The sequence below is a fragment of the Pleurodeles waltl genome, chromosome 3_1 (genome assembly GCF_031143425.1).
Source record: "Pleurodeles waltl isolate 20211129_DDA chromosome 3_1, aPleWal1.hap1.20221129, whole genome shotgun sequence".
Classification (NCBI taxonomy): Eukaryota; Metazoa; Chordata; class Amphibia; order Caudata; family Salamandridae; genus Pleurodeles; species Pleurodeles waltl.
Genome location: NC_090440.1, coordinates 1,349,081,055 through 1,349,106,215, shown reverse-complemented (window position 1 = coordinate 1,349,106,215; position 25,161 = coordinate 1,349,081,055). Strand labels below are relative to the sequence as shown.

The 25,161-nt window shown below is 44.7% G+C and overlaps 1 protein-coding gene across 2 annotated transcripts in view; it reads left to right on the top strand.

Annotated features, from left to right (window-relative positions):
- DRC12 (dynein regulatory complex subunit 12 homolog) overlaps positions 1–25,161 on the top strand; it is a 69,917-nt gene that overhangs the window by 40,001 nt on the left and 4,755 nt on the right. For both annotated transcript variants that reach the window (XM_069224839.1, XM_069224838.1), the window contains exons 3-6: positions 4,491–4,553; positions 5,045–5,164; positions 19,882–19,974; positions 22,486–22,616. In XM_069224839.1, coding sequence (XP_069080940.1) covers positions 4,491–4,553; positions 5,045–5,164; positions 19,882–19,974; positions 22,486–22,616 — 407 coding nt within the window. The remainder of the gene's footprint in view (positions 1–4,490; positions 4,554–5,044; positions 5,165–19,881; positions 19,975–22,485; positions 22,617–25,161) is intronic.

The window sequence follows — 25,161 nt, the reverse complement described above, 5'->3', positions numbered from 1 at the left end:
CGAAGCTGCTGATGAAGCAAGCAAGTTTTTACCAGCCCAGGAGGATTTAAGCATCGTCCACTTTAAAGATTGCTGATATGGAAACTGCTTTGTATCAGCCAGTGACTCTTCCAGCGTACTTATCACTTCCTGCAAATTTCAGTCAAGCTTCAACTGTTGCGCTTGCGATTCAACCTAATCCCACTCAAAGTGTATACGTATGGTTGTCTGACTGGCACCCAGGGCGTTTTATGTAGGGGTTGTGGTTTAAGTTTGGGATCACTTCCACATTTTATGCCTCTGCCCCTATTTCCCTCCGCTTAGAAGCTATTGGCTTTTTCCAGTTTTTAGGCAATTGAGCACCAGGGCCTGTAACACTGCTGCTATAGAATGTCTGAAAGGTGACCTGCAAGATTGATAACGTTTTTGGCAATTGCTTAATCAGTGCTTAAAAACATAAAACATTGAATGTAAAGCTTAAAATGCAACGTCTACATCTTTAAGCACTAGGACATTTGCCCTGTTTGGCAAGCCCTTCCTGTGACTGTATGAGCAGGTCTGATGCTCATTGATAATATATAACTCCTTGCACTTTGTCTACGGTAATTGTAGGATGAGGTTCAGTTCTTTTTGTGGAAGGCATTGATTTGCACTCGAACTTTTTATCAGTACTGGCCTGGTGATATGTAAGCTTCTTTGCGACCTTTTGACTGCTGTTAGCTTGAATAGGTGTTTTCCCCTGCTATTTTTCTTTTAATCATTAGACAATGTTTATTTTTCCTGAAAGAAGCCTTTTAGTAATCGTGGTATTTTTTACTTGTATGGTTCAGTTTTTTAGGACTATCATGCTCTTATATTCTGTAATGTTTGCTATGATTTTAGGGAATCGTGCAATCAGAATAAACTTTGAAATGTAATTACTACTTAATTAACTTCCCTCCCTACACTCCTACAAATGTAGCAGCCCGCACCTAAAATATAAGTAAAATAAAGAAGTATTTCAGAATAACATAATTAAAAATCAATTAAATTAATTAACAATTAAGATTTTTTAAATTATTACTTAATTAACTTCCAACCTATACCCCTACAAACTTAAATCCTGTAAATAGCATACAATGAAAATAAATAAGTATTACATAGTTTACATACTAAATATCAGTCATATAATGAAATAAAATGCATGAAATAATTTCTAATTAATAATTACCGAATTAAGGGCCAGATGTAGCAAAAATAAAAATTGCGACTCGCATTTTGCGAGTTGATGCGACTCGCAAAATGCGAGTCGCAAATTGGAATGCCAGAAAAAAAAGCGATCCGATTTTGCGACTCGCAGCCGGACTCGCAACGCTGTGTGCGAGTCCGCAGTTTGCGAGGTCGCTGTTTGCGAGTGTGCAAAAACGAACTCGCAATTAGCGAGTGGGTGTCGCAAATTGCGAATACCTTCAAAATTGCTTGCAGATGCAGCAGTACACTCCAGAAAGCATACCAGAACACTCTGGAAACACTTCCTGGCACATGATGATGGCATCACAGCCAGGAAGTTAACAAATACACCTGGGAGGAGGGCTCAACAGTGAGCAGTGTCTCTGCCACTCACAGTAGGGTGCTGAGGAGTGGTAGGCACAGCACCATGGACGCAGCAGGGACCAGCCAGGCTGGCAGGAGGGGCAGGAGATCATAGATAACAGCCAGGACAGATTAATGTGGCACATGGCGTTAATGTGCCACATGACTGGTTGGCATTTTCCTGCCCATGGACAATTTCAACTTGTATATAGTTTCTCATGACATTAATAAAACTGTTATTTTTGTTCCACTTAACAAATGGTTAATAGGTGAGTATGGTGGGAGTTGACACGTACCGTCCAAAATATTGCGTTGCAATGTGGTCCCGTCTCAGTCTGCCTTGATTAGCTAGACTCCTATCCCCATGATGGCGATGTGGTTGTTCTTGCTCTTCATCATCAGGATCTGGCTATGTTGTGGAGGATGGCGCATGCGACCACAATTTTGAAAGCGGTAATGGGGGTGTATTGGAGGGCGCCTCCACTGCGGTGGAGGCATCTGAATCTTGCCTTCAGCAGTCCGAAGGTGCGCTCGATCAGGTTCCTGGTCCTCTTATGCGCACTGTTGTATTGCATCTCTGATTCAGTTCTGGGTGTTAAAAACGGAGTCATGATCCAAGGCCTGAGAGCATATGCACTGTCACCTGTTGGGCACAAAAGTACACGGTTAGGAAGTCCAGATTGTCGTGCACAGTGACCTGTGTGTATGTCTGCAAGTGTCTGTGGCTCTACCTAGGAGGTAACCGTCTCCAAATTCCCCACGTTCCAGGCGTTGATGTATCCCACTATGCCTAAAAATGTATGAGTCATGGGTACTGCCAGGCAACTTAGCTACGATGTCCGTGATGACATAATGGGCATTACAAACAACCTGTATGTTGAGTGAGTGGGTACACTTCCTGATGCGGAAAATGTGTTCCAGATTAGCAGGGGGGCATATTTGAATGTGTGTCCCATCTACACACCCTATGACATGAGGAAAGTGGGCAATGCGGTAAAAGTCCAGCTTGGTGCTGTTAATTTCTGCCTCATTCCTTGGTAAGTATATGAAGTGAGACATGTGCGTGACTAAGGCATCTAGGAATGCCCTGAGGAACCTTGACACTGCACTTTGGGATACCCCACCTGCCACGGCAATGACCCCCTGATAGCTCCCTGAGGCCAAGAGGTGCAGTGCGCATAGTACTTGCACATGCGTAGGGATGGCGCAGCCACGCAGAGTCTTGTGTTCTAGCTGTGGTTTCAGTAAATCTATTAATTCTAGAATGGCTGCGCTGCTAAGGCGGTATTTGTCATAGATCTCCTCTTCAGTTTGCTGAAAAAGAGTCTGCCTGGTTCTATATATCTTCTCCTGTCTGTGGCCCCTCCTCCTCCTCTGCTGGGCTGCGTAGACTCTCTTCCTCACTGCTATCAGGTATATCTCCGCCATCTTGAGTAACCCAGATGGCTTCTGGGTCCCCTTTTTTGCTTTGGTTATGGTTACTACCTGCTCTGAGTTAGTGGTAAATGGGACATGCAAACTGGGCTTTTTGCGACTAGTCGCAATTTGCGAGTTGCAATTGCATAAGGTTTGCGACTCGCAAATTGCGACTTGCAATTTGCGGGTCGCAAAATGGGGTCGCACCGGATGCGACTCGCAAACGGGTCCCATCGCTTTTTGCGAGTCGGAAATGGGCTTTTTGCATCCCATTTCCGATTTTGCACTGTCGCAAATTGCGAATCGGCCCGTTTGCGAGTCGCAATCGTTTGCTACATCTGGCCCTAACTTCCCAACCTATCGCCCCACAAACCCAAGAACCTGCTACAACACTATAAATGACTATTTAAAATGAAATAAACAATCTAAATCTAAATCCCAAGCTGTTTTAAAAACAGTAACGCTTACATAAACAACAGTATGTATAGTAAAGCACATTAAAATAATTTAAAACAATATTTTTAACCACTTTATTAGTGAAAACGATATTAGTAACATTGATATTATTTAAAAAGATATTACTTAACTCAAAAAATAATTTTCTTGTCAACAATATTAGTGCATCAAGATATTTGTGTGTCACAATATTTAATTTCTGATATTTGTGTCTCCTCATATTTTTAACTCGTTATTTTGTCCAAACACTGAGATTTCCTTGTTGGTGGCAGTGTGATTTAGTTAGCGTGATACAACCTTTCTGTACACTTGGGATGAGATTTACTGATTCTCCTACATAAATCCTGTATAGCCACTCCTTCTTTAACATTGTCCACGGTGCTATCAATGTCGGCACATACATGATAAAATAAACCAACCTTCATGCCTGTTGTGCAAATGCTTGCTGTGACAGGATACGAACTTAGTCTGATGAACTTAAGAGTCTGGCTTCAGAGCTCTTGTGCTTGATCAGCGTGCTTGATAGGGTTGAGTGTGCCACACAATGCTGCGTTAAAAGAAGTGCATACCCAGATTTGATTTGAGAGTCCTTTATTCCTGGGTATAGTCTGAGGTGATGTGAAATAATGATGTCTGCCTTTTGAATCATAGAGCTCCTGTCCACAGACTGTCCGTCTCAGTTTTATGGCTCTCCTGCTCCCCTCTATTACCTCCTGATCTCTTTACCTCCACCTCTACTTCTCCGCACATCACTCCTGCACATTCTTCTTCCATAAGTTGACTTGCACCACACACTTCCCTTTCCTTTTTTCACTTCCACAACTCCTTTCTCTGAAATCTCCCTCTTGCCCCTCTGTTTCACTGTCACATGTTCCCTCTCTATCCAGACTGCTTCCTGGAACCGCCTTTACTCAGCACTCCTTAACTATATCCACTTTATTTTCATCTGATTCCCCGTTTCATAGATCTCACCTGTTTAGTCCCTCACTTATTCCTGTTTTATGTCGCTCCCACTGTTTCGCTTCAGGCTGGCTCTAACCAGATTTCTTATCCTCTCTCTCGCACAGATGCAATTGAAGAGAAGTACCGGCGTTCCACGCTGGAAGTCGAAGTCCTCCAGGATCACCTGGGTAAGAATATGTTCTCCTCCTGTGACCTCATTATCCATGATACCATTCCCAAAAGCCCTTCTTCCTAAGTTTCTATTCCATAGAGTCATGCTTCCTATGATCCCTTTTCGTGTGGCTCTGGTGCACACAAACATGTTCCCCACAACCCACACCTCTTTGAATTCATTTACCATGAATTCATTCCTGGTCATTCTTTTACAATATGATGCTAATTCCCATGACCCCTGTTTTCCTTTGACCCCAGATACGCTGAAACCCAAACACACTGTGACTGTATCTTACATCACCCCATTCCCATTAGTCTGATTCACGCTTTCTCTGTTACCTGTGATCCAAATTCGCTCTGACTCTGTTACTTATGAGTCAGTGTATGTGACCCCATTATTGGTGACCCTACATTTCTATGATCCCCCTTACCATGCCACTCTATTCCTTATGACCTCAGTGCATTTGACTCAGATCCCATCTGAATATGTCACATCTCCTTTTAGCTCTTCGTAGAGATGTCGCCCGACAAGCCCAGGCTCAAAGTGGGGTGCTGAAGCTCAAACTCCAGGAATTGGAGCGGGAGCTAGAAGGGGAGCGCCACGACAAGAAGGCCATTTACACAGGTGAGGGAGAGGGTTGGGGGTTACACCATGCAAGGAGCCCATTTAAACTTGAGCAGATAGAGTTGGAGGCATAAGTGACCATGTTGACACGAAGAGCATTTCCATATGTGGGTAAGAGAAAGCATGTTCTTTTTTTTAACATGGTCTGGGGCCTTGGAGGTTGTACTAGGCAGGTTCATTGTACCTATTCTCCTTACTGACCAAGGATCAGGGATAACATTGCTTGCAAAGTTTCACCAAGACTCACATACTCCTCTTGACGCTCTAGTGATAGCTGTGGTCAAAGTTCACTGGCTCTTTGAATGTTGTTTTTACATATAATATACAGTTCTCCGGAAGTAGTGGGTACCACTCCGTTCTCACTCCTATTATGAGAAAAAAGAGCAGCGTATACACAACATTTTACCCAAACTGCAATCCGTATGCCATACAAATAGGTTCATATTAATGAAATATGAAAGTATGCACCACAAAAGAGTGCCCTATCGTTCTTGATTTCTGATCTGAAGTGAGACTTAAAGGTGATTAAAACGCTGAATTCACTTTAATCTACCAGAAAGCAGCCCGTTGTCCTGTTTGTTGTAAACTTTATATGTGACAGCATTGCATCACCCCTATAGATTTTCTCAATAGGAGACCACTCATTTATTCCTTCCAGTAAAGCCACGGAAAATATTCCACCTGAAGAAGTAGGGATATGGCCTAGAGCTGCACTCTTTTTTTTTCCTGCACCCACATCAAGGTTGCCCCTCTACACAAAGACCTAGAAGTCCAGTCAGGCTCAATGGATCATATGACAATCATCTTGGAATAGTATTTACCTAAAGTACTCTATGGTCTTGTCATTCATAATCAACATTTACAGTTGTTATTATTTGGCATTTTAATAGCTCATTCCCATTATTTGCAACTTCTCTGTAATTCTGTAGCAATGTGGCTCATCGTAATAATCAGAAATTAATTATCCTTTACCACTCACAAAGGGGCATAAGGATAGCTCTTGTCTGCCACCTTCCTTAAGTTCATAAAATCAAATCCTGAGTTTAGCGATAATATGCCGGTGTGTAAACTGTAAACTTCGTACTTGTATAGCGCACTACTCACCCGTTAGGGTCTCAAGGCGATGTATGTATACCGCTGTGGAACCCCTCCTGGCTTTTCCCTGTGAGGTGCTCACTCCTGGGCAACCTCCAAGGTGAAGCCAGGTATCCCAGCACTGTTGGGGCCGTTGTGGAGATTAAGTAAGCTATTGCCCAGAGTGGGACCCATGAATTAGATTAGGCACTGATGCGAGAATTATCAGGTCCAAGGAAATTGAGCCAAGACCTGCTGAGGCAGGAATTGAACCCTGGTCCCCGGACAGATTTCTGCATCAGGGTCTGCCACTCTAACCATTGAACCACACTTCTCCACGTGTGTGCCCTGCTAAATTTCAAACTGCAATAAGCAGCTGGAAAATGCACATAGGCTTTTCGGAATCACTTCAGATTTCACTAACCTTACTTATGTGCTAATAGCACAGTTCACAAAACAAAGACCCATATTTATACTTTTTGAGGCAAAACTGCGCTAACGCAGTTTTGCGTCAAAAAAATTTGCGCCGGCTAATGCTATTCTGAAGCGCCATGCGGGCGCCGTATTTATTGAATGACGTTAGCCGGCGTTAGCCGCCGGCGCTGCCTGGTGTGCGTTAAAAAAAACGACGTACACCAGGCAGCGCCGGCGTAGGGGGATATGGGGCTTGGGCGTCAAGAAATGGGGCAAGTCAGGTTGAGGCAATTTTTTCGCCTCAACCCGATTTACGCCATTTTTTTTCACTCCCAACCCCCATAGAAATGACTCCTGTCTTAGCAAAGACAGGAGTCATGCCCCCTTGCCCAATGGCCATGCCCAGGGGTCTTCTGTCCCCTGGGCATGGTCATTGGGCATAGTGGCATGTAGGGGGGCACAAATCAGGCCCCCCTATGCCACAAAAAAAAATATTAAAAAACACTCACCTGAACTTACCTTAATGTCCCTGGGATGGGTCCCTCCAGCCTTGGGTGTCCTCCTGGGGTGGGCAACGGTGACAGGGGGTGTCCCTGGGGGCATGGGAGGGCACCTCTGGGCTCCTTCAGAGCCCACAGGCCCCTTAACACCTGCCTTTTGCAGGCGCTAAAAAACGGCGCAAAAGCGGCCGTACGTCATTTTTTTTGACCCGCCCACTCCCGGGCGTGAATTTTGCCCGGGAGTATAAATCCAACGCACATGCCTCGGAGTCGATTTTTTAGACGGGAACGCCTACCTTGCATATAATTAACGCAAAGTAGGTGTCCACGCTAAAAAATGACACTAACTCCATGGACTTTGGCGCTAGACGCGTCTAACGCCAAAGTATAAATATGGAGTTAGTTTTGCGTCGAAATTGCGTCAAAAAAAACGACGCAATTCCGGCGCAAACGGAGTATAAATATGCCCCAAAGAATCATAGCAAGTCCTGGATCACAGTGCCTATTCTATGAGCAGGTCGAAACTGGTGACATTCACATGCATGGTGGCCTTTTAGTGTCATCATACCTGAGATTGCTTTCTAATGAAGAATAAAATACAAAAAATAGTCAAATGCCTTAAAGTAAATGGGGCTGATCACAAAAAAACTTTCTTTTTTAAAAGTTCCTGAACTACTGCCCAACACTCCAGAAATGTTTCTGCAATTCACTAAGGGGAAGGGCTCCATTTCTTTTGTGAATGAGTTACCATTTCAAATTGGGAGTCGGTAACTTTTCAATAGTTTACAATCCAAATTCCGATTGCAAATAATTGATACATATGTTGCCAATTCACAGTTTGGAAGGGATGCCCAAAACACACCACTAGTCATTCAGGATCCCATGTTAGAATTCAGTAAATGTTTACGGTCTCCTAAAAAGGGATTCCTCTATTAGGAACACCTCTCTTGAGGTTGCAAAGACGCTGCTTTTGTAAATCACTGTATTTGCGACCACAAAATATGTTACCACATCTTGCCCCATATCTTCACAAGCAGTTTTATTAGACTAACATCTCTAGGCTATCAATGCAGTTTTATGACCTTGCCATACCTAATATTTCTACATAACAATTTCACTAAATGCCCGTCATCTAGTGACTTTTGTAATTGATTCTCAAGATGTAATTCATTGTGTGGAAATTGTGTGCACACTGGATAAGTCCAGCGGTCAAGTGCATTAAAAAAAGTATGGAAAATGTAATGCTGCATGCAATTGGGGCGGGGTCAAAGGTCTGGCTAAAAAAAAACAAAATATTCTCCTTCAAGTAGCTACATATATAATAACTCACAGGTTAAACTTTTTTTTTAAGTTAGGTTAATCAGTGGTATGTGCACTATTGTGTTTTATGAAGCCTCTATTAGTTAATGCACTGAGAGCTCTGTGTGTACCCAGGAAGCCCAAGAATTAAATCTTGGTTGGTGCAATTGAGTATTGTGGCTTGTGTGTTGTTAGTGCTGCGAAGGCCCAGCCTGTGATTTGGCAGGAAGCACTGAGAAAATGTGTCATTATGTTAAACTTGCATTACACGCAGTATAAGACAGACTGCTACCAAATGTGCAAATGGTTTCAGATAAAACGGTGCTTTCAAAATAAAGGCTTTAGTAATACCCAGACTGTAGGTAATTATTTATTTCTATTTAACTGCCCTGAAAAGCACACACTGCACAACTCAGCTGAACTCCGTTGCACTACCAACTGAAAAGAATGTGATTCGATCTGTAAAACCAGTATCCGCTCCCAAGCCCCCTTTACATTTGCATATTAACCGGCTGTGCGCATTTCAGTGCTTAGTTTGTAAATAAAAACGTGCATGTGCCCAAAGCTCTCGTCTGATACACACAGCTGCTGCAATTAAATGTGTAAAAAGAACAGTTGATGGACGGAATGCAGAACAAATCAAACATTCACCCCCAGTCACAGATCTGGGTTTAATCCATCAGTTTTTTTGCTCACCATGCCATTCCAGTTTGGACCCAGCCATATGCAAAACAGTCTTGACCCTGTTCCCAATGGGAACAGTCCAGCCCGAACTACCAGACCCGGTCCTCCCTGGACCAGAAACAAGCATCCTGCCAGGCTAGCTTGAATCTGGTGGCATAGTGAGCAGAGGACCCACGTCTGGGCATACCCTTCCCACTTGGGGCGACAAATGCAAAAAAAACAGTTGATGGACTGAAGCACTGAATACTGAGGCAGCGTAATCCTGAAGCCGTCTCGGGTCTCTTTAATCCGTTTACTGGCACTCCGTGCCCCTTCAGCTCACTCTTGCTGCTTTCTGCACTCTCCCTTTGTGACGCTTTTTCGTTTTTCTCTTCCTCCATCTTTCCCATATGTGTCTTTTGCGCGCAGTAAATGCTTGAGGCAGAAAAATGAGTGTCCACCCTCACATATAAGTGCTGGTGCCCCGCACCAAAAACCACTGGCTCAAATTAAGCACTGGCGCATTTGCATTTCTTTAGGCGAGAAGGCACTCTGGCAAAAAGGCCTGTTTATTGTTAAGCTGAATGCCTCTCTCTTTCCCTGAATGAAACTTAAGCTGAAGCATTTGCATGATCAGAGTTTACCGTCCCGAGATGGTTAAATTTTAATAAGAAGTAGGGTAATGGTTTTTCATAAATTTAACAAGTTTGGGCATGTCATCCCATCCACTTCAACCACTGTATGAGCCTTATTAAATGATACTCACTATACTGCCCTGCTGAAAGTGGGTTCCGGTTCCATTTCAGACAAGATCTCTGTTAATATGACTGGAGGATTGCTCTAGTTTAGCAAGATTGATGTTGTTGTGTACATTTGTTATCTATGTGGAATGAGGGGAAGGAGGCGACAGCGTCCAATGCAACCGTCCCGATTACAGGGCCTTGGATACCTCCAGAACTCCTCTGCCCACTCCCCCAGCTCAGCACAATATCTCACCAGACTCTGGCATTGTTACCTTACTGGTAAGTTGACTTGAATTGTTCAGCGGGAAGGGGTGTTTTTTTCGTTTCAGTGGACTTGGGCTAATTGCTCCTCCTTAATAATTTTACTGTAGCTGTAGAATTTGTTTGTTTGGTCTTCATATCTTTGTTTTGTTTCATATTTATGCTTTTTCAATTCTTTCATTTTTCTAGTGAGTTGTTCCCATCATACTCAGCTGTTATTATTACCTGTCATAATAAATTTCATGGTACAACTATGGAGATTGACCAAAAATGTAAATGCAGTGCACAATGGCTAAACCATTGAAGGCTTCACACCCCAATGTCAATGTTCCCAAATAGCCTGAAAAAGCACAGAAGCATTTAGGCTATCTTAAAAGACTGAACAGTAATGCAATCCTTGCATTGGACACAAAGATGTCTGGTAGAGAGCTATTTAATATCACTAAATCCTTGCTTTGTACGTTTGTATCCTTTTTCAACCAATCATTAAATATAGTAATTCTATATTGTGAAGCAAATTTACATGGTAGATAGGTGTGAGTTTTCCTCACAATGGCTCCTACATTCTGAATAGCTCTTTGGTACACACAAATGGTGGGAAGGCCCTATATAAATGCATTTAACATGTGGTGGAAAGAGGACTCATGACTTCGTATGGTAGTTGATAAAGAGGAGTCTGGGAAGTTTTTGGTCTGTGGCTTTTGACCCTTCCTTTTGCATCTCATTGATTGTGCCCTCTCTTTTTCCCCCTGCGGACACTTGGAAATCACATACTGGCCTGTAATCTGCTTGACAATGCTGGATGAAATTTGATGTATGAAACATCTTTGCTGGGCCCGAGCCGCTGGCAGATGTTGCCGCTCTAGAAGAAGAGCAGCTACAATTTGGCTGCGTGGAGCAATATAAATGTGTTGTTTCCAACTGCACAAGGATTACTTCTGCCTTGTGGAGGAAAGGAGATCATAGGCCTAGTGGTGCGTGAGGGGATTGACAGTGGCCTCTTTACGAACATCAGCATTGGCCAATAATAACAGCATTCATTAATGCTGCTAATGATGGGATGCAGCAATAAAGATTATTTGGGAAAAACCTCTGATCTTCCAACTCAAACATGAATTCATCAGTGTAAACAAGGGGATTGTACTAATATCACAGTAAACAAGGAAGATCAGGGATCACTAGAGACACACAGGTCCTTGAAAGACAATGGCCAGAGTCTCCTGATATCTGTGACTGAGGAGAATCCCGGCACACCAGAATAAGCCACTTTTCAGCACCCGGGTCACATGGGATTTTAAACAGAGAACTAAGGAGGACAGGCTCCAGTGTGTTTCAGACAACATGATCAACAAACGGCGAATACCATAGGAGCAGCTGGAACCTGGTCAGCATTAATAGCTGCACAGCAATTGCTTCTATTTCTGATACTGAAACAACCTGCACAGCAATAAGAGTTTAATTAAAACCCACAAGGTAAAGAACAGAGATAACTCCTACTATGGATGTTATTGATCACAGACTTTGAATCATGTACAGCTATTAAAGGCATGCAGAGCAGAGAAGACTCCATTCCTTAACAGCACAGCAAACAGACATACAATCCCTTCCAGAAAGATATTTTTCATTTTCTTCATCAAGTAATACCCTGGCGCAAATACCCAGGGCATTGACACCAGAAGTAGACATGATTGTTGCAAGAAATATAGATCTAGGCACACACCAGAAATTTAAGCATACGAATTAGCGCCCTGACAAGCCTAGAAGGTGCAATTATGACATGCTTTGGGCTGATAAACACAAGGAGGAATCTTAGTATATGATTCTGTGGCCAAGGCTCAGATGGCCATTACTGTACTCATGCAAGGGAAGTTTCAGACTGATAATCTCAAATGGAATTCTTTTTATTAACAGATGCATCTAAAAGTGCTTCAGATTCTAGTTGCTATGAATATCTCACAGGATTGAAGGACCTATTAACATCAATGACCTGGTGGGACATAATAGAAAAAGAAATAGCTATGCAACACTAGTGAGGCAGTGCCAGGCAGTGAGGAAGATGTGAAGAGATTACAGTGGGGACGACTCAGGCAATAAATTTACATTTTTTGCAGGCCTGAAGGTCCAAAAGCAGAATGTTGATGAGGAGAAATCATCTAATGAAGTCTCAGCAGTAGATGTGATAAATACCCGAGGTTGCTTCTCATGAACCCGTATCAATTGTGATCTCAGATCTGAGCACCACTCATCAGGAAGATGACTGATAATCTGGCTGTTAAAATATTGAATCTGAATGTCAGGCAGTTGTTTGGAAATTCACAAATGAAGTCTGCTTACTGGTCACAAGATTAAGTAAAGTGGAGCAGAGAACTGAGGTACTGGAAAAGACCATCATTGAGAGTAATGAGAGATTATGAGAGATTACGTTCACAGGAAACCAAAAGCTGGGGATATTATTTGGAAGGTAGAGGATCAAGAGAATAGGCTTTGTTGGCACAATCTATGCATTTTATGGATTCCTAAAGGTGCCAATGGAAACGGTACTCAGAGCTTTGTAGTGGTACTTTTTCATATAGCTTTCAGTAGTCTTGCAGATTAGGACACAGATAGCCAGATCCAAAGGACACATTGCTGCCATTTTAGGAAACCCCAATATCTAAATGCTCAAGACAAACCCCAGGGGATCATATTTTATATTGGTAATGAATTTTTACTTGAACTCATCTGCGATCAGATATGCCCCCCAAACTCTCCCTTAGTGAATTGTATGACATTTCATATGTGGGCACACCTTTACTACACAAAGGTGAGCATCTTTGGAGCTTACTGCAGAGGATAACAACTGTGCAGGAACAAGGCACTGTGGTAAATCTGCAGGAAAATGAAAATTGAAAATTTGTTTTTGGTGACAATACATTTTAATACTTTGTTACGCTCGAGAAAAATAATTGATCAATGCTTGGAAAAATAGATACTCTTGACAATTAACTCTTTTGTATGAAAATATGATTATAAAGAATTGACTTTCTTTTTAACCATTAAGGAGGGGATAAAGCTAAGAACCAAAGTCCCTTCAGTGTGATATATTTGATGTTTGAATCAGTATTCTAACTGATGGCTGATTGTAGTTTGTTTTTGCTTTTTCATCGTTCTGGGGTTCGAGTACCGGGGAAGAGAGTGTGATCTCCCTCTGATAGCTGTCATTGTGACAGTCAGGAATGTGGGTGAATTCCACAGGTGGGAGGACATGGAATTTCAGCTTCAAAGAGGAATACGGTGGTAAGGAATGGGTGAATTTAGAAAAATGGAAAGATGGCAACTGTGTTCTTGAAACTTGCTTTTTGACTCTCTGCTCATCATATTCAGTGACGATGGTGGTTAGAGACAAAAGGAGCAGTGTTAGACTCTTAACATGGAACGTGAATGGCTGAAATGCTGCAGCTACGATCTAAAACAGGAAAAGTGCGAGAGTTATGGCGGGTTGGAATAGAAACAGTATGTATACAAGAGACTCATCTTGCTTTTTCAGAAAGAGCTGAACTTAAGGTATTTGACTGCCAAGTACCTTCAGCCATCGAACAAACTGTCTCAATCAGGAGAGTGGCTATATTATATACAGAGAATCCTTGGGCATGTCACCCACGTAAAGCAGATGAGAAAGGGTGCTGGGCTATTGTTGAATTAAAAAAGCAGAATCAACATATAACCATTTACTCAGTTTATGGTTATACTGCTGATGAGCTTGGGGTGGTTTCAAAACTGCTATTGAAATCGGCTAATTGGGATAGCCCACTCTTTTTTAGTGTGGACACATATGCCTCTGAAAAATCTGCATGTTACTTACAGGAGGCTTATGGTTATAGAATGCAGCAGACATGCACTGCTGTACACCAAAGGATGGATTCCTTTGATATGGAAATAATTGGATTAGCTCACTCCTGATTCAAACCCCAGAAGGTAGTTTGCATGTTCTTATTATCTGATCCAGACTATCACCTCAAGCAGATCTGGTCCACCTATTTGTGCAGTGCAATAAGGGTTACGATTACTGGTGTCAGATATTCAATTATACTATTAGGGTTAATGGCACAGGTTTAGAACCTTCCCCTAAAACAAGTTGTATTAGGGCATTCAGCCGCAGTATTGCCTGAACAGGAAGGTATTGTTTTCTCTGCAGTCTTAATGGCCAGACTCTGTACTCCCAAGAACTTGCTTGCAGTAGAACCTCCTAGCTTTGGTCATTGGTGGTAATACTTTACTGATTGTGCTGTAATTGAGCTCTCTAGATTGACTGTTGACAATGATTGGAGGTCAGGGCTTAGTAAAGGAGGTGGAATGAGATTAGAAACTCGGTATGCAGCTTACATTAATGTAAGAATAAATAAGATTATTTTACTGTCATATCTTGATTTTGAAAAATAAAAGGGTTTCCATATATATGAGTGTAGGAAACTTGGTTCTGGTTGCAAAAGCCCCCCACTTTTTGGCTGTTTTTTGATGCAACTATGACTGAAGTGCACTGGGTTCCTACTAACCAGGCACGACAAGAGACCGCCTCCCGACCACCAAAACCTGACACCGCAAAGCACCACTTTTATCATGCCGCCTCGCCCGAGCTGAAGTGGTCCAATTGTGCCAGCGTAGTCCCCTGGCCCTCCAGAGGCTAAGCCTACCTTGGACTTGCCCACTGTAGACTCACCGACGCAGCCTGCAGCCTCTTTTTGCAGCCCCCCCTAGACCACAGGTGCTCCCGGTGATGAAAATCACCTCAAGACCCCTCTACACCTGTTGCCTCTGGCCCATGGAGAAGAGGACATAAGGTATCCCCACATCCCCAAACATCGTGAGAGCTGCGCCCCCTTGCTGGTTCAGCCTCACTAGCCTTCCAGTACAAACTTGCAGCCTCTTTTTAACTAAACCAATCCTCATTGACTAACATTGGCCACCTGACACTGAAAGGCACCTCTGCACCCGGCCTCCCCGGTGCCGCCCGATGTGTCCTGTGGGTGATGCCCTGGACCGTGCTCTATACTTACATTAAGTCCAGGAGCTTGGTCCCATAAGTCGCTGTGAAGTTCTGGAATGCACCGCATGTTTTTCCCCACATAGTATAACATTAGGCACCTGATGGTGAAAAGCACCTCTGCACCCAGCCGCCCCAGTGCCGCCAGAGGTGACCTGTTGGTGCTGACTTGGACCTTGCCAAATACTTACCTTAACTCCTAAAGATTAGTCCTGTAAGTCACTGTACTATACCTGTATGCACTATTTGTTTTTCCTCCATAGGATAACATTGCTGCCTCTGAAAAATGCACTTAGGGGGTCATTCCGACCCTGGCGGTCCAAGACCGCCAGGGCCGGGGACCACGGAAGCACCGCCAACAGGCTGGCGGTGCTTCCCAGCCCATTCTGACCGCGGCGGTAAAGCCGCGGTCAGAAAAGGGAATCCGGCGGTTTCCCGCCAGATTTCCCCTGCATGGGCTGAATCTCCATGGCGGCGCGGAGATTCCGACCCCCTTCCCGCCACCCTGTTTCTGGCGGTTTTTACCGCCAGGAACAGGATGGCGGGAACGGGTGTCGTGGGGCCCCTGGGGGCCCCTGCACTGCCCATGCCACTGGCATGGGCAGTGCAGGGGCCCCCTAACAGGGCCCCATAAAGATTTTCACTTTCTGCATTGCAGAAAGTGAAAATCGCGACGGGTGCAACTGCACCCGTCGCACCCCTGCAACTCAGCCGGCTCCATTCGGACCCGGCTTCATTGTTGCAGGGCCTTTCCCGCTGGGCCGGCGGGCGCTCCTTTGGCGGGAGCCCGCTGGCCCAGCGGGAAAGCCAGAATGGCCGCCACGGTCTTTCGGCAGCCTGATTTTGGCGGGCGGCGACCGCCGCCCGCCAAAGTCAGAATGAGGGCCTTAGTGTTGTCTTTTAAAACCCAAAAGTATTTTGCTTACAAAACTTACTTTTTCGATTGTATTGATTCTGGTGCTTAAATATATATTAAGATACGTGTTGTTTTTATAAATTGGTGTGAATCTCCTTTTTTCTTTTTAAGTCTTGTGCATCAGTTATTGACTGTGTGTGTATTTGCAGATGTTTAACCCTCCTCCCTGATAAGCCTAAGACTGCTTGACCAAAGTGCCCCCTAATAGAGCACCTTAGGATTGCTAGAGCAAGCCTTTGTTCACTAGTCAGGGAGCCTCTGGACTCTTCGCACAGTATATCTCATTTTGATGTACCACATAAAGGGTCAGCTTCCTACAATAAGCATAAAATGCTACAAGTACCATTAGATTGTGCAATTAAAAATAGAGGCATGTTGGAACTTCCTATCCAAAGATCAAATACTCAACAGTATTATAGCTCCTAAGTGTTAAGCACAAGACATACAGTTAACATGGGGCCATAGTCGATTGTATGCTATGGAACATATTGTCAAGACTATTGCTAGGCTATATGGTGCAACCAACCTCTAACTAAGCAGCTGCAGGCTCCCAAGCCAGAATAGTATCTGAATCTGAGGTGTTTGAGGGTACACATTAAAGACAGAATTTGTCAGTGTATATTTCTGCAAGTAAAAGTAATGGTAATATGTGTGCTGTGCAGAGATTTGGTTTTTAGTAACTAGTGCAGGAAAATGAATGAGGTTTCGGTGACCATGGTACGAAACCTCAGGTGGACCCTCCAGTCTATCTGCGGAGCCACCACTTAAAGATCAAAGTGTCCACTCCAAGTTTAGAACACAAAGCAAACTCCTTTGTGTGACTTTTACTGATGTTCAGCCCAGTGACCTGTGTCTGGTATTGGAGCCCTATGTGGCGGTCACAATCAACTAGAGTTCAACAGCGCAGTAGCCACTGGATTACCTATTGGTGTAACCTGCTCTGAGTACCAGTGCATCCTGCACACATGCAAGGACAAAGCAGGCTCACTCTTGGTGTTGTTGTCTTGAAGACTGGGCCCAGAACTTTGTACTGAGATTGTGTTTTCCAAGTCAGCTGGCTGGGAGAGGCTGTGTGACTCTGGGGCAGACGTAGGTAGCTGGGTTGCTCCACACAGCTGGCCATCGTTCCTCACGGGGATAGAGGGCAGTCTGTCCTCCTTAAAGATGCAGCCCAATGACTTGCAGAGGCCAGCAGGGCATTTTACAGCTCGGAAATGGAAGTGTTGCCAAGTGGTCCTGGACTTACTCTCAGCCTCCAGAGGGAGAGCGGCAACCGACGGGATTTTACTCCTGGATCTCAGTTCTTCTCATCTGTACTGGTGGGAAGACCGTCCCTTGGTCGATGAGAGAACAGTGAGCAAAGTACTTTGTGGGGGGCCAAATACTGATCCTTCATAGGTGGGCTTGTCAATCAAGAATAACGCTGCTTTCACGTTCTGAGGACCCTCTCCCCACAATCCTAGAGGTGCATAACCCTGCCCTGATCACCAGTCTAATCATGAACCATTGCGGCTCCTCCTGGGATGGTTTGAGTGGGTTCAGGTGAGAAAAGGAGATCAGCTTCTTAAGGAATGCAGATCTTGGCAGAAAGAAGCTGTTTCTCTCTAAAAGGGGTAACCGCAGATACTTCAAAAAGTGGTGGGCTACCTCCCCTACTCATGGCGATAAATAGTTTTGAGGTCAATGGTGGGGAAATTGACTGCATGCAGGCTCCAAGGTACGGCATGCACCCTAGATAGCTTTGAACAAAACCAACCACCCTCTTGTCAGTGCACACACACTAGAACTACAGTGAATGCCACAATTCATTCAGTCAGTCACCCAGCTATGCAAATCCATACCCACATGCACCTTCTACTCCACACACGAACTGAACAGACATTATACAGAGGTTGGGGTCAGAGGCCTTTGTCTCTTTCGGGTTTAAGTAGAAAGGCCTGTACCCCTGGCTAGCGATACCAAGGCCAGCACTGTCAGTTTTCCAAGGCCTGAGTAGAGGGTCCCTTAGTCGCCCTAGGCTGGAGGGGTGCAGTTATGCTGTCCCTTTCGACTTCACAGCCCACTCTGATGTCTCACACTTGAAAAGGGGAGAGCCCTGAGTGAACGTGAGGTCAAAATAGCACCGAGCTATCACAAAACATCTCAGGGCTGGACCGCATAACCGTGTAAAGGCTTGCAAGGGATTCTTGTTCTTGCACTTCTGTTTATTTAATTTGTTTTTGCAGGGACAACCCATCTTCTGAGAAAAGGAGGTCATTTAAGCATCAGCAAGCTTAACCTCCGCTTCTTCCCCTGATCTGCAAAATCGAAGAAGCACTTTGAAGGGCGTTAAAGTGCTGGTAAATGCACATCTTTAAACACTCCAAAATCTTTGAACCAAGAAGAAATATTTCTACTATAAATTTTACGGGTCTTTGTGGGCATGCAAACGAGTTGTTAACTTTAAGGTTTTTCTCTTAACACCTCTGATAAGATCAGCACACCATTTTTTCAAGTGATTTCACATTATTACAAGTAGGGTTATGTGGTGGTGGATGGGCACTTCCTGTTTCTCAAGTGCTATGCCAGCTTCTTTAAACAGCAGAAATAGATGGAAACTGGTTCATCGTAATAGCTGGTGATGGAGACTGTACTGAAAACACATTGCGCCAGCTCTCGGTTGGGTGGGCGCAGCAATGGCGAACGGGCCCCTTTGGGGGCTCTTTACCGGAGAACCTTTGAAGTGGTCAGGGAGTCACCCTTTGGTATTGCATCGTTCACCCTAGGAGGAGCTGGCACAATGATGGAGCATGCCACTTCAGTGACTGAATATTCACATATCCTATTGAGGATGTCTCTGCTGACTTGGATTCAGTCCTAAAACCAGCATTTGAAACCTATGACCTAGATGAGAGAAGTGCACACTCGTTTGTGAAAGATGAAATCCGTAAAACAGTCTTCACTGCTAATTCTGATTTTTTTCAAGTGATACAAGATTCGTTCCGGGATTTGACTGCTCTCAGCTCAAGCACAGATAACGTAGTATTGAGCTGTCATTAAAAAGTCAATATTCAAGTTTCTGCTTGGTGAGGACGCTGGTCACACTCTTGTAGTCCTCCGGAATGTACGATTGTCCTTTTGCTGGCTTCATAGTGAAACGGGGCGTGGCGGAGTCTTCCTCATTAGGCCTACAAGGTTTTTAAGGGATGCCTTGTTTGCAAAGTCACAGAATGGATCTGAATCACCATATAAGATGATGGGGACTTTAGCGTTTTTTTATCGCATGAACATTTTGTTTGACAATCATTGGAATTTAAAGACTTCAAAGCAGTTCATTGTCTATACCTCAGGATCTTGCCCCCAGGCCTACTTTAGTGGTTTAGGGTGATACTGGGCAGGTGCATTATGTACACGTTTTTGCATCCTCTTTCGCTTCATCCCAGTTACTTAATTAATCTTAATTAATCTTTAGGTAATATGCTTGCTATGACGATCATGTCTACGATCCCAAGCGCTAATATGCCAGAAAAGTCCTAAAAAAATAACAGCTCTTCGCCACCAGGTGGCCGCATTGAGTCGCCACTCAAACAGAAGAGTAGGCGCACCAGCCTAAAGGAAGCTCCAAGCATGTCAATGTGTGGGTAGGTAGGTGTTAGGAAAAATCCTTCGTATACAATTTCTGCTCCAATTGCTGTTTAAGTCGTATACCCCTTTAATCAATCCAGCGTCCTCATGGTTCGACAAGACACTGTATGTATATCAGAGAGGCAGGAGAGATGCTTCCATTTTCCATCTGTCAACTCTGAAAAACTTCCGGGTCTTACCTTTTGCCTTTGTTTTTCGTTCAGAGATGATCCGTCAGTACAAGGAGCTGCAGCTGGAGTCCGAGGCCCGCATACAACAGTTGGAGACCCGAGCAAATCTCCTAGAGGAGCAGCTAGGTGAGTATGGAGCTCAGGGAGGGAAGGAGACGGGACAGGAAACCTTCTGCACACACTGTCCTAAACAACCAGTGAGTTAATCTCACAAGGACCTGGGGATGGGATAATCCAGCACACGCTGAAGTTCAACTCACAGGAGCATAGGAGGTGCTGTAGGGCGGGGAGTGACCCTGCTTATCCCGCCAAAGAAGCCCAACAATTGTATCACGCAGGGGTCAGGTGATCAGGGGCTCCTTGTGGTGTAGAGGCACAACAGCGGGTGTCACCCAAAAGATCTGATGCGGTGAACTTCCTACAGAAACTAACAAAGCAAGAGTTTGGGTAGTATGAGCAGCAAACTCCACACAGTGGCTGCGGGAGAAATCAAAGGCCAGTCTTGAACTCTCCGGGAACCATGAGAGGGCCTAGCTCATCTTAAAGGGGCAGTCACTGCACGGAACAAAATGTGTATCTACTCCCACTTCTGCATCTCTACCACCAACAATAGTGTTCTGTAAAATAAGGACCATATGTAGCATTTTTTCACGCAACGCAGCAAGACATTTTGCTGCGCTGCATGAAAGGGACAGGGCATGAATGCGCCAAGGTATGGCGCATTCCTGCTGTCTGCTGGCGCACTTTTGGCTGCCTAGTGTCAATGCGGGCACCCTTTCTCCACAGTGCAAGGGTGCCTGCGTTGCCGGCAGGACTATTTTTGAGCAGGAAGGAGCACTTACCTGCATAAAAACAATCTTTTGATGCTTTTTCTTCTGTGTCATGTGCTGCATTTGGCAGCACACATAGAAAGAGGAAACAATTAGGAGAAATAAAACTATTACTCCTCGTTATGCCTCTCTTACAGTGGAGTAACAAAGGCCCCCATGGTGGGGGGGATACCTGATCTCCAGGGGGCCTGTCAGCACAGTGCACTGTGCACTGGTGGCAGGCCCATGGCTGGGTCCAGGGGGAGGGGGCCCACCCAAGGTACTTTGCAGGCCCCCTCCCACAAGTTTCGTTACACCAGTGCTCTCATACGAAGATGGTGCATTTTTCCCATTCCCAGGTCTACCCTAAATGATAAATCTAGGAATGCGCCAAAATTCATGGTCACACTGATGCTCCACCCATGGAACGTCCAAGGGCAGAGTAACTCAAGACATGGATTTGCGTTGCCTTATGTTACTCCAGGTTTACCAAGCACTACAGGGCCACAGAAGGTGGTCTTGCTTGGCTTGGTAAATCTCACCCAACTTTTGCGTTGCCCTTGTGTTACCTAGCTTGGTGCAAGGGTGACGCAAAACTTTAATAAATATGCCCCTTAGTTTATTTGAGGATGTCAGCTGGGGTTTTGAGATACATTGTGACATCATCATGTTTAAAAGGGAGTGATGGGCTCAGCTCTATTAATATTAATATTGTATTTCTCGAGGTCATGACACACATTGCTATGCATTGCAGATACACCAGGCTAATTCACACTACATTATAAATGTTTGCTCACCCATAGAGCCCCTGTGCAGATGCCTACACACAAGAATTCAGCCCTGGTGGAATGCACACATGCATACAGACCCTGCGCAGATGCTAACATACAAACATACATCCCCAAGTGCAGATGCTCATAAACTTGCATCCAGCACCTTGTGCAGATGCTCACACACATCCATTCCCTAGTGCAGATGCACACACACACGCACCTGCAGCCCATAGTGCAGATGCTCCAATACATGTATACAGCCCCATGTGCAAATGCTTAGAAACATCTACACTTTCAAAGGCAGATGCTCACACATACACACCCACATCCCCTCATGCAGAAGCTCTCACACACATCTACAGCTCGGAAGGTAGATGGTCACACACATATCTACAACCCTTAGATGACCATTCCCACACTCATACAGCTCCGAAGGTAGATGCTCCTACACATGCATAGAGCCCATGGTCCAGATACTCACGCACAACTACGACCCCTACAGCAGATGCTCACGCATCTACAGCCTGTAGTGCAGATGTACACACACAAACCCCTACTGCTCCTTGTGCAATACTCACACACACTCCTACAGCCTGTATTGCAGATGCTCACACACACACCTACTGCTCCTTGTGCAATGTACACATAAACATCTACGGCCCTTGGTGCAGATGCTCACATGCCTACAGTCTGTAGTGGGGATTCTCACAGACATGCCTACAGCCATTGTTGCAGATGCTCACATGGCTACAGAATGTAGGCATGTGAGCGGATGCTCACACACACAATTCTACTGCTCCTAGTACAGTTTCTCAGAGACTCTCCTATAGCCCCTGGTGCATATGCTCACATGCCTACATCCTGTAGTGCGGATGCTCAGACACACACTCCTAGTGCAATACTCACACACATCCTTACAGCCCGTAGTGGAGATGCATACACACACATCCTGCCCCGAGGGTGGATGGTCACACAGAGCAGCTTTATAAACTTCCTGCACCAAACACTATCGCTCCCGCCTGCAGACGCAATAACTCACTGCTTTCACACGACAGGAACTTGCCAGAGTGAAGTGCAGGAACTGCACGCGGAGAACAACCGAATTCTAGCCGAGAAAAACGAGGCCATTGAGGCGCTGGAACACAAGATCAACAGCATGGAGACCGAGTATGAGAAAATCCTGCACGTGAGTAGAGTGTGAGCAGGCGGTCACACCAAAACATGTGCAATTGACAACTTAGTATGGCAAAATGAGAAAGCAGAGCCACCCCCTTGGAGGTTTTGGGGGGGCAGCGCTTGCCCTGTCTTGATTTAGGTACAGCCTGATGTGCAGGCTCATAATGTAGTGTAACACTGCGGCCACCGTAGTGCTAGGCTGCCTGCACTAGTACGACCATGGCCCCAGTTAAAATTATGCCCCCTCCCCTGAAAAAATGCCTCCCACCCCCCTCCCGGAAAAGAATTCTGCGGACGCCCATGGCCATCCCTCATCCTGACCCTGGTATAACAGCTATCGTAGCAGAGGACAAAAGAGCGCCCCTTCAGGGTAACTAAGCTTAAAAATATTCAAAACACCATTCATGTTCTCAAACACAACATAGCCCCTGATATGGATTCACAAAATGTGTTCAGCATCTCCCTAAAGCAGAGGTCTTCAAACTTTTTGATGCTGGGACTCCCTCTCAAAATGTTTTAGGTGTAAGGACCCCCTCTGACAAAATTTTTTAGAACCTTTTACTCCTTATCATTGACAATCATAAACGTCTCCAATTCCCATAACAAATAATTTTTACGGTGAGGAAATATATTAAACAGTGTTTAGCAAACCAAAGGTCAGTAGTGTGGGGGTGTGGTTAAAGGTGTGGCTAAAAACTAAGGTCTGCATATATGAGGAATTGGCGTAGGGCAGTGGCGCAAGTCTTCTTGCTACACTGCCCTACTGCAATGTAAAAGGGCAGGAATGGACCGTATTTATGAAATACAGTGCATTCCTGTCCTTTCCCCCTGTGCTGGTGCACAAATTACTGCCTAATGCCAACGAAGGCAGGAATGCTTTTGTGCAGGAAGGAATACCTTCGTGCACAAAAACAATCCAGAGAGGCATTTTCCTCTTTCTATATGTGCGGCAGATAGCAACACACATGGAAAGAGATAAAAACAAGGAGAAATTCAAACATTTTTCCACATTACGCCTGTTCTGGGGAGGCGTACGGTTTTGGCACTGCTCCAGTTTACGTGATTTTGTAAATCTAGGGCAGCATCAAAATCCATGGATGTTGCGGGGAAATACCCACCACAACTCCCATGGGTTGCCCCCTTGACGCAAAGGCAACAGTGGCTTGTGCTGCTTTGCCTTACTCCATATCTATGACGCCATGCAAAGCCATGCAGAGTGGCTTTGCGTCGCCTCATAGGTATGAATGAGAGGCTTGTGCCGCAGGAGCGTCAAATATGTGATGCTCTGGCAGTGCAAGCCTGTCATAAATAAGCCCCAAAATATTCTGTACGTTTTTTTAAGTCTTTCACCATCAGGTAGCTACATATAAAATAACAGTGAGCTTAAATGAAAAAAAATGAAAGATGTTACTCATTGGGAGATGCATTGTAGTGCATTACGAAACCTCTATTAGTTAATGCACTGCAGAGGTCTGTGTGTAAAGGAAAAGCAAAATAATTAAATCTTGGTTGGTGCAGTGGAAAATTGTGACTTGAGTATTTTTAGTGCCACAAGGTCACAGCCTGTGACAGAAATCTATGTGATTATGTGAGGCATTATTTCATACTTGTATTACACACAGTATAAGATAGGCCACTACAAAAAGGTTTAAGATAAAACGGTGCTTCCAAAATGTAGATTTAAGTAATATCAGAGCATATGTAATGCCATATTTAATAGCTGTCCCTTCAACACCTCCAGGTGAAGTAAGCGCTATGTAAATACAATTATAATTAAAATCACACACTTCACAGTACAGTTGTTAACTCTGCACTACTACTCATAAAGAATAAATGTTTGTCATAATAAAACTTTGAGTGACTCGATCATTTAAAGCCAGGATCCGGCTCTTAAGCATCCTTTATAGTTGCAGATTACCCTTTACATTTGCAGAGCAACTTGTAGCACACATTTGCATTTAATTCAGGAAGCAGGCAACCTGGCACAAAAGCTTTTTCAGCTGTCTGTGTGGCTTTATTTCCCTGTACAGGAGCCTCAATAAATCAAAGTTCAGCTGAGGCATTTTAATGATCGGAGAAGTGAGGCTGGGGGAATGTGTGACCCCCCTGCCCATGTCTCCGTGGCCCCCCTGGGGGTCGCGAACCCAGATTGAAGACCTCTGCCCTAAACGCAATGTAAAGACAATCTTTGGACGGTGGCGCCCCCCAGCGAGTGCTTTGGTACATCTGGCGCACTCCGTCCATAAGAGTTCTCTCCCTTCCTGTCCATATCTACCTCTTTCTCTGTAGGACAGACCCTGGCCCATGTCCTCCTTGGATGTCCAAACTATGGTTTCCACTTTGACCTCACCCCACACATGGCTCCCCTGAGTCGACCTCCTTTTAGGGCACACATCAAGATGCTAAAAGCAGGGAGTGGAGCGGGACATGGAGGATGGATGAAGGGAGATTGGAGGGCTGGGAAGAATAGCATCCTAGGGAGCAAACAGGAAATTACCAATGAGGCAGAAAGCCCACGAGTTGAACCTAAATTCAGGGAGTGGTGCAGCGAAATC